The sequence below is a fragment of the Sarcophilus harrisii genome, chromosome 4 (genome assembly GCF_902635505.1).
Source record: "Sarcophilus harrisii chromosome 4, mSarHar1.11, whole genome shotgun sequence".
In the NCBI taxonomy this organism is placed as follows: Eukaryota; Metazoa; Chordata; class Mammalia; order Dasyuromorphia; family Dasyuridae; genus Sarcophilus; species Sarcophilus harrisii.
In genome coordinates, this window is record NC_045429.1 from 265,342,206 (window position 1) to 265,354,916 (window position 12,711).

The following is a 12,711-nucleotide window of genomic DNA, read 5'->3' on the forward strand; positions in this document are numbered from 1 at the left end:
CTAACAAGGAATATTAAGAATGTTGGTATGTATATTGTATTAGAATATAAGAACAACCATAAAATGAAAAAGGAGGCTATAACACACACTCAAATGTCTTATTGTAGCTATATTTAGTAAGTGAATTTTCTTTTCATTTTAAGATGCTGTTTCTTAACACTGTTCGTCTTAGTTTCCCTGTCTGTAAAATGGGCTAAAGAAGGAAAGGGCAAATCACTTTTGTATCTTTGACAAGAAAACCTCAGTTTTGCTCACAGAGTCAGACACAACTGAAATAATTGACCAAAAATGACAAATTAAAATCATCCTATAGTTTCACCTAATAGCCAAGAAATTGGTAAATATATATATATGTATGAAAATTATAAATACTTAATTTTGAAAGCATTGTAGAAAGATTGGTACTTTATGACTTTATCTTAAGGCCTCTCATTCCATCCAGGGCCATATCCAGTTGTTTTAATCTATATCTGGCTAGTGGACCCAGATGGTTCAAGAGGGAAAAATCAGGCAGGTAAGACCTTGCAGAGCCCTCCCTCACTTAAATCCAATTCATTTGGATATCATGGCCCCTTTCAAGGATAAAGGACAAACAACAAGATGGAACTATGAATTGACAGACTTTAGGGAAGCTAGGTGACCCAGTGGATAGAGCACTGAGCCTACAGTCAGGAAGCTCAAGTCCAGTCTCACATACTTATGCTATATGACACTGGACAAGTCACTTAATCTCAGTTTGCTTCAATTTCCACAACTGGAAAATGGAGATAATAATAGCACTTTCTTTCCATAAGCTGTACTGAGGATAAAATATTTGTAAAGTAGTGAATAATATAGTGCATGACAGATAGATAAATGTTAGTTGTTGTTGTTATTGTTATTATTATTATTACAACAACCATTCTGGGAAGTAATTTGGAATTGTGCAGAAAAAGTGATTAAATTGATCCAAATATGTTGTGATATGGGAGCCACCTATCCATGGCTGTTGGAGGTCTCACTCAGACCTGTAGAATGGATCTCTTCATGTGAGAGGAAGATGATGATGATGGTGGTGGTGGTGGTAGTGGTGGTGATGATGGTGATGATGGTACAAGGAGACTGAGAGGCAGTTGCATTGTCTGACCTCTGACCTCTTCCCTCTTGCTTCCAATTCATTTAATTCTCAATCCATAAGGAACATCTGTGAAGGCTGCTTTGCTACCCCTTCAAGTTTATGATTCACTGCTGTGGAGGCTTTCAGAAAATTGACCTGCCTCTTAACTTAGACATGGTCCTTAACAGATATATCACTGTTGGAATATCTAAAAGCGGTTATTGACCAAGAGAAAGACTCCAAATATACCAAATTATTTTCAATAGTATTTTTGTGGTATATAAATATTTATTGAGGGTAGAACTATGATGGTAGAGAGTAGACAAGTCTTTGAGCTCTTCCTGGCTTCTCTTAGATCAACACCAGATCAAGCCTCTGAATGTGCTTTGGACTGACAGAATCTACAAATATCTGGAGGGTAACAAATTTCCAACAGAAAATAATTTGGAACAACTTCAGGAAAAACAATTTCAACTGGGTGGGCATTGGGGAGGGGGTGGCCCAGAGCAGGCACAATACAGGGACCAAGGGCAGAGTGCCAGGGGAATTCAGTGGGGGGGGGGTCTCAGTCAAAATACAGTACTGTTGGTTACTTTGTCCTGGTTCAGAAGCCAGGGAATCAGCAGACTAGCTGTGGATCCTGCAACACAACTACAAAAGGTAAACCCCTGAACCCAGCATACCAAGAGGGACTTGGTCATGCCCACTGAGCATGGAAAGAAGCCTGAAGCACCTGCCCCAGGGCAGCATGAAGCCACTGTCAGCTGTAAAGGAAGCATGAAACAATCTCCTCTTTGCCTGAAGAGGAGACCTCAACCTTTAAAAATGAGCAAAAAAGCAAAAAAAAGCTCTAATCATAGATAGCTTTTATGGAGATAGGAAAGAATAGAACTCAAACCCTGAGGACAGACACTAAAGGCAAAAACATCTACAGATGAATCCTGCAAGGGTTAAATAAGTTAGTCTCCATTTCAGAAGGCTCTCTTGGAAGAATTCAAAAAGGATCTTAAAAGAGATTTAGAAGAAAAATAGGGAAAGGAAATAAGAGTTCTGGAAAAGGAAACATAGATTTTATCTGAAAAAAAAATCACTCCTTAAAAATAATTTTGATGAAATGGAAAAAGAAAACAACTCCTTGAAAAACAGAATTTGTGAAATGAAAAAAAAATGAACAAAACAATTCATTTAAGAGTTCAAGAAGGGATGAGGGAGAGGTGAGCATTTTATATACCTTACTCTCATCAGATTTGGCTCAAAGAGAGAAGTAAGACATATTTAGCTCAGTATAGAAACTTGTCTCATCCTATAGGGAAGTAGAAGGAAAAGAGGGAAAAGAAAGAAGGAGGTAATAGAAAGGAGAACAGAAGTAAAAGGGGAAAGGGATAAGAAAGGGGGAGAAGCGGTAAAAGAAGGAGACTGAGGAAAATGGTGGTCAGAAGCAAAATATTGGGGAGGAAGGAAGTGGGGGAAAGGAAAAAGAAAAGTGTAACTTGGGGGAAATAAGATAGTGGGAAATACAGAGTTAGCAATTTTAACTGTGAATGTGAATGGGATGAACTCAGATGAAGCAGATAGCAAACTGGATTAAAATCCAGAATCCTACAATATGTTGTTTACAAGAAATACTTTTAAAGCAGAGTGATACATATGGAGTAAAGGTAAAAGATTGGAGCAGAAACTATTATGATTCAGCTGAAGTAAAAAGCAAAAACAAAAAACAAAAACCAAGGGCAGTGATCCTGATCTCAGATCAAGCAAAAGCAAAAATAGATCTAATTAAATTAAATAAGGAAGGAAACTACATCTTGCTAAAGGGTACCATAGATAATGAAGTAATATTGATACTAAATATACATACACCAACTGGTATATCATCCAAGCTCTTAGAGGAAAAGTTGAGAGAGCTGTAAGAAGAAATAGCAAAACTATACTAGTGGGGGATAACAGCCTCACTCTATCAGAATTAGATAAATCAAAACATATAACAAACAAGAAAAAAGTTAAGAAGGTAAGTAGAATTTTAGAAAAGTTAAGTATGATAGGCCTTTGGAGAAAATTGAATGGGGACAGAAAGGAATATACTTTTTTCTTGGTGGTACATGGAACCTCACAAAAACTGACCATGTATTAAGGCATAAAACTCTCAAAATCAAATGCAAAAAAGGCAGGAATAAAAATGCATTTTTAAAAGATTATAATACAATAAAAATTACATATAATAAAGAGCCAGGGAAAAAATAGACCAAAAATTAATTGGAAACTAAATAATATAATCCTAAAGAACAAATGCGTAAAACAACATATCATAGGAACAATTGATAATTTCATCCAAAAGAATGACAATAAACCAAAAGAATGAAACAAAAATACCCAAATTTATGGGATGCAGCCAAAGCAGTTCTTAAGGGAAATTTTATATCTCTAGATGCTTATTTGAATAAAATAGAGAAAGAGAAGTTCAATGAATTGGACATGCAATTAAAAAGGCTAGAAAAAGAATAAATTTAAAAGGAGGGGGTGGGGGAAAGGAGGGGAAAAATTGGAACAAAAGGCTTTGGAATTGTCAATGCTGAAAAATTACCCATGCATATAGCTTGTAAAAAAAAAAGCAATAATAATAAAAAAAGAATACAAGCCATTCTCCAATTGATAAGTAGTCAAAGGATATGAACAGACCATTGTCAGAGAAAGAAATTAAAACTATTTCTAGTCATATGATTTCTAGTCTAAATCACTATTGATCAGAGAAATGTAAATTAAAAAAACTCTGAGATACCACTATATACCTGTCAGATTGGCTAAGGTGACAGGAAAAGATAATGATGAATATTGGAGGGGATGCAGGAAAACTGAAACACTAATACATTGTTGATGGAGTTGTGAACTGTTCCAACCTCCAGAAGGAGAGCATTTTGGAACTATGCCCAAAGGGCTATCAAACTATGCATACCCTTTAACCTTAACAATGTCTCTACAAGGCCTATCTCCCAAAGAGATCATAAAAAAGAAAAAGTAACTTACATGTGCAAAAATGTTTGTAACCGCCCTTTTTGTAGAGTCAAGGAACTGGAAACTAAGTGGATGCCTATCAGTTGGGGAATGGCTGAATAAGTTATGGTATATCAATGTTATGGAATATTATTATTCTAAAAGAAATGATCAGCAAGGTAGGTTCAGAGAGGCCTGGAGAGACTTACATGAACTAATGCTAAATGAAGTGAGTAGAACCAAGAGAAAATTGTATAGAACAATAAGATTATGTAATGATCAATTCTGATGGATGCAGCTCTTTTCAAGAATGAGGTTATTCTGGCCAATTCCAAGAGACATGATGGAGAGAACTATCTGTATTCAGACAGAGAACTGTCAGGGCTTAATATGGATCACAATGGAGTTTTTTTTTTCCTACTTATTCATTGTTGTTTGCTTGCTTTTTTTTTTCTTATGTTTTCTTTTGATCTGGTTTTTCCTGTGCAGCTTTACAAATATGGAACTATGTATAGAAGAATTATATATGTTTAACATATGTTTGATTACTTGTCATCTAGGGGTGGACGTGAAGGAAGGTGGGAGAAAAATTGGAACACAAGGCTTTTTTGCAAGAGTGAATGTCGAAAACTCTCTTTGCATATATTTTGAAAATAAAAATATATTAGTAAAAAAAGAAAAATAACAACAACAATAAAAATAAATATTTATTGACTAATATGGGGCAAAACTGAAAACAAATCCCTACAGATTGAAGAGTACCTAAAGTAGGGTAGATACATGTAAAGGAATATTGCCATAAATTAAGAAACAGTAAACCTGACAACTACAGAGAAGCAGAAGAAAAAAAAATGATGTGAACTAATAGAAAGTGACTTAAGAATAGTAGGGAAACTAACATGCACACTTTGCACCATAATGTAAAGTGGAAAGAATAATCACCACAAAACTAATGAAACTGAATTATAATGACAAGGCATGGACCCAAAGAAGAAAAATAAGAGGACAAATCCCCAAAGATCTGGGTTCATGGTTGTGAAAAGCCAATAGGATGCTTGCACTAGATTTAATGTTACTATAATAAGTCCCAGATTACCCAGTGAGAAGTGAACCAACCCAGGTTAGAAATTGAGAACAATTCTAGTACTGATCAGCAGTAGGATCAAGACTGTGAGTGACTGCTATATCTCCAATATGGATAAAATAGGGAGACCCAATCTCATCATCATCCAATCCAGTCTGATTCAATACACATGTAATAGTTAAATGCCTATGATGTATCAGACATTGAGCTAAGTGCTAAAAATAAAAATTAATAAAAAGAATTGTTAAAATTAATAAAAATGTTTCTAGCCTTCAAGACTTTACAATTCAAAGAGAGAGACAACATGCAAAAGGGGACAAGAAAGATGAAAAGGGAGTGGACACCAGCTAATTAAGACACACCACTCCAATATTTTTGCCAAAAAAAAAACCCAAAAAACAAATAGGGTAGACTGAACAAGAACAACTCAAGATAAGGAATAGACCTGTGATTTCACCATTCTAAGGAACTCCCTGGTGATGCAAAGTGGAGTCCAATTCCTGGTGTTCTAATCCCTGCCTTTTATAAAAGAAGGCATGAGGAGTTTGACATTCGGCCCTCCAGTCCTCCATTTGGAGGGGAAGAAGGTAGTGTCAATAAGGTTGGAGCTAGCAGCATGGTGCTAAGTTTAGAAGTGATGAACTTATCCTGGAAGGGACATCTTGTTCTGTGGTGCTGAAACAGTGAGCTACCAAATGCAAAATGAAATCATCAGTGCCATCATAATCATCATCATCTTCATCACCACCATTATCATTATCCTCCCCATCACCACCATCATGATTATCATCATTATCCTTATTTTCAGTAGATTTACTGAAACATATGGATAACTTTAGGGGAGCGGGAATGACAAAGATTATAGCATTTTTCCCCATAGAAATAGAAATTTCTTCTATTAGGTATTCATTTTTGAGAGCTTTTCATTCCATTTCCTTTGTAATTTAGAGTGTCTAGTATGGTAACATCCATTAAAAATTCTTCAATTTTTGTGTGATGAATGTTATATTAAGGCATAATAGTTTGATCTTTGACAATGCTCTAGATCTAGAATGGAATATCTTTTGGATTATCACAGATATCTGGGGCATTTTGTTTATTCAGTTCATTTTTCAGTCTTGTCCCACTCTTTGTGATTCCACATGGGGTTCTCCTGGAAGATATACTGGACTAGTTTGCCATTTCCTTCTCCAATTTATTACACAAATGAGACAAACAAGGTTAAGTGAGTGTCCAGGGTCACACAGATAGTAAGTGCATGAGGCCAGATTTGAACTCAGGAAAATAAATCTTCCTGACTTCAGGTCCACTGCACCATATTTGTCATGTGTTTATGAAGAGTAGTGAATTTGGTTTTTAATAGCTGCTAATGTTTTGCCTTGTGAAAAGATATGTTGACAATATCATTTCTTTGTAAAAATGCATTAATCTCTAAGTCTCAGCTTCTTAAGAATGAACTTTCTGGGAACAAAGGCCAAATCCTATAGTGCTATCATGACTTCTTCCATTTCTTTCTTTTTAAAATTTTGTTCTTGACCTCATTCATGTCTGTTTTCAGTCATTTATTCAAAAATACTTTTTTGTTGCATTATTTCTATCTTGTTTGATAATATTGAAATTAAAAATAGCCCTGGAAAAAAATTGCTTTTTAGCTATTATTTTTTATCATTTTGCTGAGGCACTTGAGGTTAGGTGACTTGCCCAGAGTCACACAGCTAGGAAGTGTTAAGTGTCTGAGACCAGATTTGAACTCAGGCCCTTCTGACTCCACTGTGCCAATCAGCTGCCCCTACCCATTTATTCCTTAATTTTCTTTGAACTGTTGTTCAGGCAAGTAAAATAATTGACTATTATATGTAAATAAAAGGAATGGGGATATTATTATTATTATTAATTAGCTAACAAATCACATCAGAGCCTAGCTTCTTTTCCACTCTTCTGCTTTCAACTGGATTGAGAAATTAAGATTCAGTACAACTCAGATAAGGGATAATTCTGGATTTTGAGTCTCTGATATTCCTTCTCAGTCACACTGATAGTTTTTCATCCCCCTTTGTACTTGAAGGTCTAGAGAAGACAAATGAACAATGTCTTCTTACTTCCTATCTTTTCTACTCCTCCTTGACTTGTATTGGCTGTTTTCCACATGCACAACTATATGGCTCTATCTTGTGAAGCTCCAACATTCATTTGTCTTTTTCTCACCAGGAATGAGGGGAGAATCTTATTTCATTGGAATGAGAAATCCTGGACAATATGGTCATCTCTCAGAAGATGGAGGACTTTTCTTACTATACTGCATAGACAGAGATTGGGATATAACGAGATGTTTCACAGAAGAGGCCTTCCAAGCAATAACCGACTTCAATGACCTCCCAAATGCTCTATTTGCCTGCAACGTTCACCAGTCGGTATTTGAAGGAGAAGCCAGTAAGGTAGAAGCCCTTTTTTATTTATAAGATCTGATGGAGCCATGATATTTTTGGAACACTGTTTGTTCTAATTTATATGTGGTTTCTTTTTCTTGGTCTCAAAGAAAGTTCTTTGTGAAATGTTTAGATTGTTCATTTCTGAATATACACAGGAAAATGAAAAGATTATTTTTATTACCTGTTAAGTGCTAGAAGCCTATGAGTTGCTGCACTGTGGAATATATTTGGTTAAGCAAAGTTCCTATCCCCAGAGGATCAACAATTAAAAGACATTTATACCAGAAGAACTAAGAAGTACAAAGTATTTTAAAGGACATAGACTAAGAGAAATTCCTTTTAGGGTAGGAAATAGTTTTTCCTGGTATTTCATTTCAAAAACTTTAACTCACTTTTATGTCAGCTTTTAATATTTATAAAGTATTTCTCATCTAATAGTATTATTAGTGCCATTTTGCAGATGAGGAAAATAAGATTCAGGGAGATAATATTATTTGCTTGGTATTATACAGTTAAGGGAGTGTTGGAGGCAGGATTTGAAGCTGTATCTTGATTCTTAGCAGCATGGTGTGGGAAAAAAATTGGATTTTGAGTCAGAAGACCTCAATTCAAATCTTGTCTGTATTATTATTTAGCTGTATGACTTTGAGCAAGTCACTTCTCTCTCAGACTCACTTTTTTCATCTATAAAAAGATTTGGCTTGACTAGGTTGCCTTCTTAGTCTAAACCTCTAATCAATGATCTATAATCCTATAACTGAATTTTCTCCTTCACAAAATATTTCTCGAAAGTAACTTTGGGAAATAGGATCCATGTAGGAGCAGAATTCATGTCAGATGCTATATTGTTGATGTATTCATTCTCAAAAAGCACTGAATTATTTAAAGTTGGGAGCAATTAGATGATTCAGTGGTTAGAGCATTGGCCCTGGAATCAGGAAGATCTGAGTTCAAATTCAGCCTCAGACACTTACTATTTGGACAAGACATTTAACTTGTTTTCCTTAATCCTTTGGAGAAGGAAATAGAAAACCATTCCAGTGTCTTTGTCCATGTGTGCTATACCAGAGTTTCTTAAACTTTATTCCATTTGCAATCCCTTTCTGAAATTTTTACTTAACTCTGGGTATTTAGGTATATAAAATAAGTATACAAGTCAAACATTTACTGATAATAAATCATAATATCATGAGCCTCACATTCATTTATGTGATCTCACATGAGTATGTGACCCCCAACTTAAGAATCTTTACTATAATCCATGGGGTCATGAAGAGTTGGACATGACTGAAGAGCAACAATGTAAAATTGAGCAATAAAAACAACAGAACTTACAGGGGAGATGAGGTTAAGAATACAGTGCTCAAAAATTTCATTACACATTAAAAAAAAGATAGAAACCTAATTAAAAGGGCAGCACAATTTTGCACTTGTTAAATAGTTAAGCCATATATAAATACTGCAATAAATAGTGGCCTGGTCTATAGCCTCCAGGTACTGCTTGATTTCTGTTCCAGATTGCAGGAGATGTTTAGTCAAGTGGAAACTCCAAGCTTCTGGCTGGAGATTATGGCAGAATTGGATGGAGATGGAGGTAGGAGTAGTGAGGACCAATCTTACTCAACTACTACTGCATCAGGACATATACAAAAAACACAACAATTCACATTGTCAAAGACCTGAAATTTGCTTGTAGAAGTGGGTGTAGGAAGGTTTGCAGCTTATGAAATATTGTGAAGTTGTGTTGTTTCTGAATGCTCCCTTTGTTTCTCTCTGAAGAAAACTCTTCTAAGCAAACTTGAAATCTGAGTCATGCTCAAAATGTTTTCTAATCTATTTATCAAATTGAAACAAATTCTCTTTTTCTTAACTACATTAGAGCATTACTGACTGACATTCATGGTTCATTCTTCAGTGGCTTTCTATTGTCATTCACATAAAATATGAACTTCTTGGCCTGATTCTTAAATCTCTTCACAGTGTGGCTCCTATTGATTTGAGGTGGGTGGGGTTTATTTCATCTTTTTTACCTTTTACTCTGTTTTTACTCAACTAGTAGTTGTTCCCTAAGCTCAACATTGCATTTTCCTTCTTTATGTCTTTGCATCAAGTTCTTCTTCAAGCCTTTCTTCTTACCTAACTTTCTTCAAGGTTCATCCTGGGTACCATTTCCTGTAGGAAGTCTTTTCAGAGTCTACTTTCCTCCAGCTGTTAGACTTTCTTCTTCCTCAATTTGTCTTCCATTTATGTATCTATGTAACTACCCTATCTTCTATTAGATCAGATGTTCTTTGAGGGCCTCAAGAACCGAGTGTATTGCCTGGACTAGTGCCTACAGTAGTGAATACATTGAATAATTAATACAGTGAATAATTAATTAATGAATATTTGTTGAATTGAATTGAGTCACATAGCAATAGTAGAAATATAATGCCTAAAGAAGTTGACAAGAGTTTTCCCAGAATCCTTTTAATATTTTGGATAGTAAAGTTTAATACTGGTATTTGGAAGAAATTAGAGAATAAAATAGGAAAAGGGAGAACCAATAGTCTCCACACTGGAGAGATAGAGTTGGTCTGGGAGCCAGGAAATCCTGAATTCAAGTCAATTATATGGATTTGTGACCCTTTATTTGCTCTGTCCCAGGTAACTCTCAAAGACTGTAAATCAGTGGTTCTCAAACTTTTGTTTTCATTATCTTTATCCTATTAAAAATTATTGAGGCTCTCTCCAAAGAGTTTTTGTTTATTTGGGTTATATTTATAGACATTTACCATATCGGAAATAAAAACTATTTTTGAATTTGTAGATCCTCTAAAAGGGTTTCAGAGATCCCCAGGATTCTCTAGACCATACTTTGAGAACCACTGTGTAAACTGCTGAATTGTTGAAGAACTGCACAAGTAGGGAGAGAGAAGGGAATAAGCATTTTCTATGTAGCATCTAATAGGAGTCACTTATTGTACTAAGCACTTTTTTTGCAAATATCTCATTTGAGATTCTCACAACAATATTATCCCCATTTTATAGTTGAGAAGACTGACACAAAGGTTAAGTGACTTACCCAGAGTCACATGGCTAGCAAGTGTCTGAGGCCAGATTTGAACTTCAGGTCTCCCTGATTCTAGATCCAGCTTTCTAGTCACTTTGCTACATAGCAAATTTCCTTTAGCTGATAGGGCGTTTCCCTATTGGTAGTTCTATACACTAGAAGAATCTCAAAATGGTCCCTCCTCCTCCAAAATATATATATATATAATATATATTATGTTATATATTGTTATTTTATATAATATATTTACTATATATTATATCTAATAATTATATGTTATACATATATATATAGACATACTGACATATATATCATCCTAAATGGCATCATATCACACAGTCTTATTTTGCAGATGAGGAAACTGAGGTACAGAGAGGGATATTGAATTATATGTGCTGATATAATGAGTAGCAGAAGCAGAATCCACTTCTGTTACCTCTGACTTTTTGTCTTCTCTCTGTACCTAACTGCCTTCCTAGAGGTAGTCTCTTGCTTCACTTTCCCTTATTTTCATCAGGGATGAAAACAAGTTCATTCCATTTATCCACATGAATAATTAGGAGTGAAATTTGAGGAACACCAAAACCATTGAAGAGGGTCTTGAGAAATTGGACAGGTGTGAAGTAATAAACAAAACAGAGCCCTGTAGTGACCAGTGCAGAAGTGACTCAGAGGCCATAGTCAAAAAGAGGATTTTTATAGTAAACAAGTAGTCACATCTATTAAAAGCTAGTTAAAACCAGACATCTGAACCTTGGCTTTGATTTTATTATTTATAAACAATTTGAGAGAGGAGTAACAAATTTGTTAGAAAAAAGTAGTCTAAATCTACTGAATGAAGCAAAGCTGTGAAAGAATTAGGTTTTTGAGCCCTTAGATGCCTCTTTCTTAATATCCCTCCCATGATGTCCAGTCCTATTTCCCCTTCCCCTCACATCTCCTTTCTTCCCCACATCATTAAAGTGTACTTTTATTGTTAATGCTCTCTATAGGGTGACAGGCAATTTTAATAGTTATATCCATCCTCATAAATTGTTTACATTTTCTTTCCTTTCTTATATTTTTACTGATATCTTTTTAAAATTTTTTAATTCTAACACCAAATCCTCCCTTTCTTACCCATTCAGGCCACCATCCTTTGTAACAAATAATTTTCTAAAAGAGAAAAAGAAAGAAAGAAAAATTAGATTTCATTAAAAATGAATCAGCATATCAATTGAGTCTGGCAATGTCCCCAAACTCATAGTCCCCTGACTTTGCAAAAAAATAAAAATAAAGTGAGGGAGGTAGCATGCTTACATTTGAACAAGATTTTCAATGGAGAGAACAATAAAATTCCACCAAATGACTGGAATTCCAATCATTATTTTGAGCTCTGGGAGAGTTTTTTGTGGTCTGGGGAAGAGGAATGAGCTCATTAATTCTCATATAATATAACATAAGCAGATACTTGCTCTGGGAGGAGGACTAGCTATTGCCTTAATGATTGCCAGTAGAGGCATATTGGATATGTATATATTTCTATGGGTTTTGATGACCAGTGGCATCTTTAACAGCATTGGGGTTATTCCAGAGGGATGAAATGTCAGCAGACTCAGATGGGATGGGAAGGTTCATACAGACTGGGTATGTGAGAGACGAGAATTAGCAGATGCCTAGGTAGAGCCTATTTTTGTCTTGGGGTCTGTTAATTTGTCCAAATCAGTACACTATCAATGCAATCATCTTTCCCTCATTTGCTTTAAATAATGACATGGGCATTTTTGTTTAGTAATTGCTTTAATAAAAAGGAAGTCATTAGCATCCAATGATATGTTCACTCAGCTTAATAGAGAATTTTCTCCAACCCCATTTGTTTTAGATGAGAAGTCTGAATAGAAATAGTTAAATGGAATAAGTAATGAATTGTGATTTCATTGGGCTAACTAACTCCCAGACAAGGAAAATGTCTTTACCAATGCAGAGTGACGCTACACAAAGGCAGACAGCATGTGTCTGAGAGACAGGATCAAAACTAAAATTGTTTACAAATAAAGGTAAAATACAGAAAATGGCCTCTTGT

General features: G+C 35.2%; 1 protein-coding gene across 1 annotated transcript in view; it reads left to right on the plus strand.

Annotated features, from left to right (window-relative positions):
• Positions 1-12,711, plus strand: part of RCAN2 (regulator of calcineurin 2) — a 339,493-nt gene that overhangs the window by 47,364 nt on the left and 279,418 nt on the right. The window contains exon 2 of the mRNA XM_003769119.3: positions 7,377-7,603. Coding sequence (XP_003769167.1) covers positions 7,379-7,603 — 225 coding nt within the window. The 5' untranslated portion in view covers positions 7,377-7,378. The remainder of the gene's footprint in view (positions 1-7,376; positions 7,604-12,711) is intronic.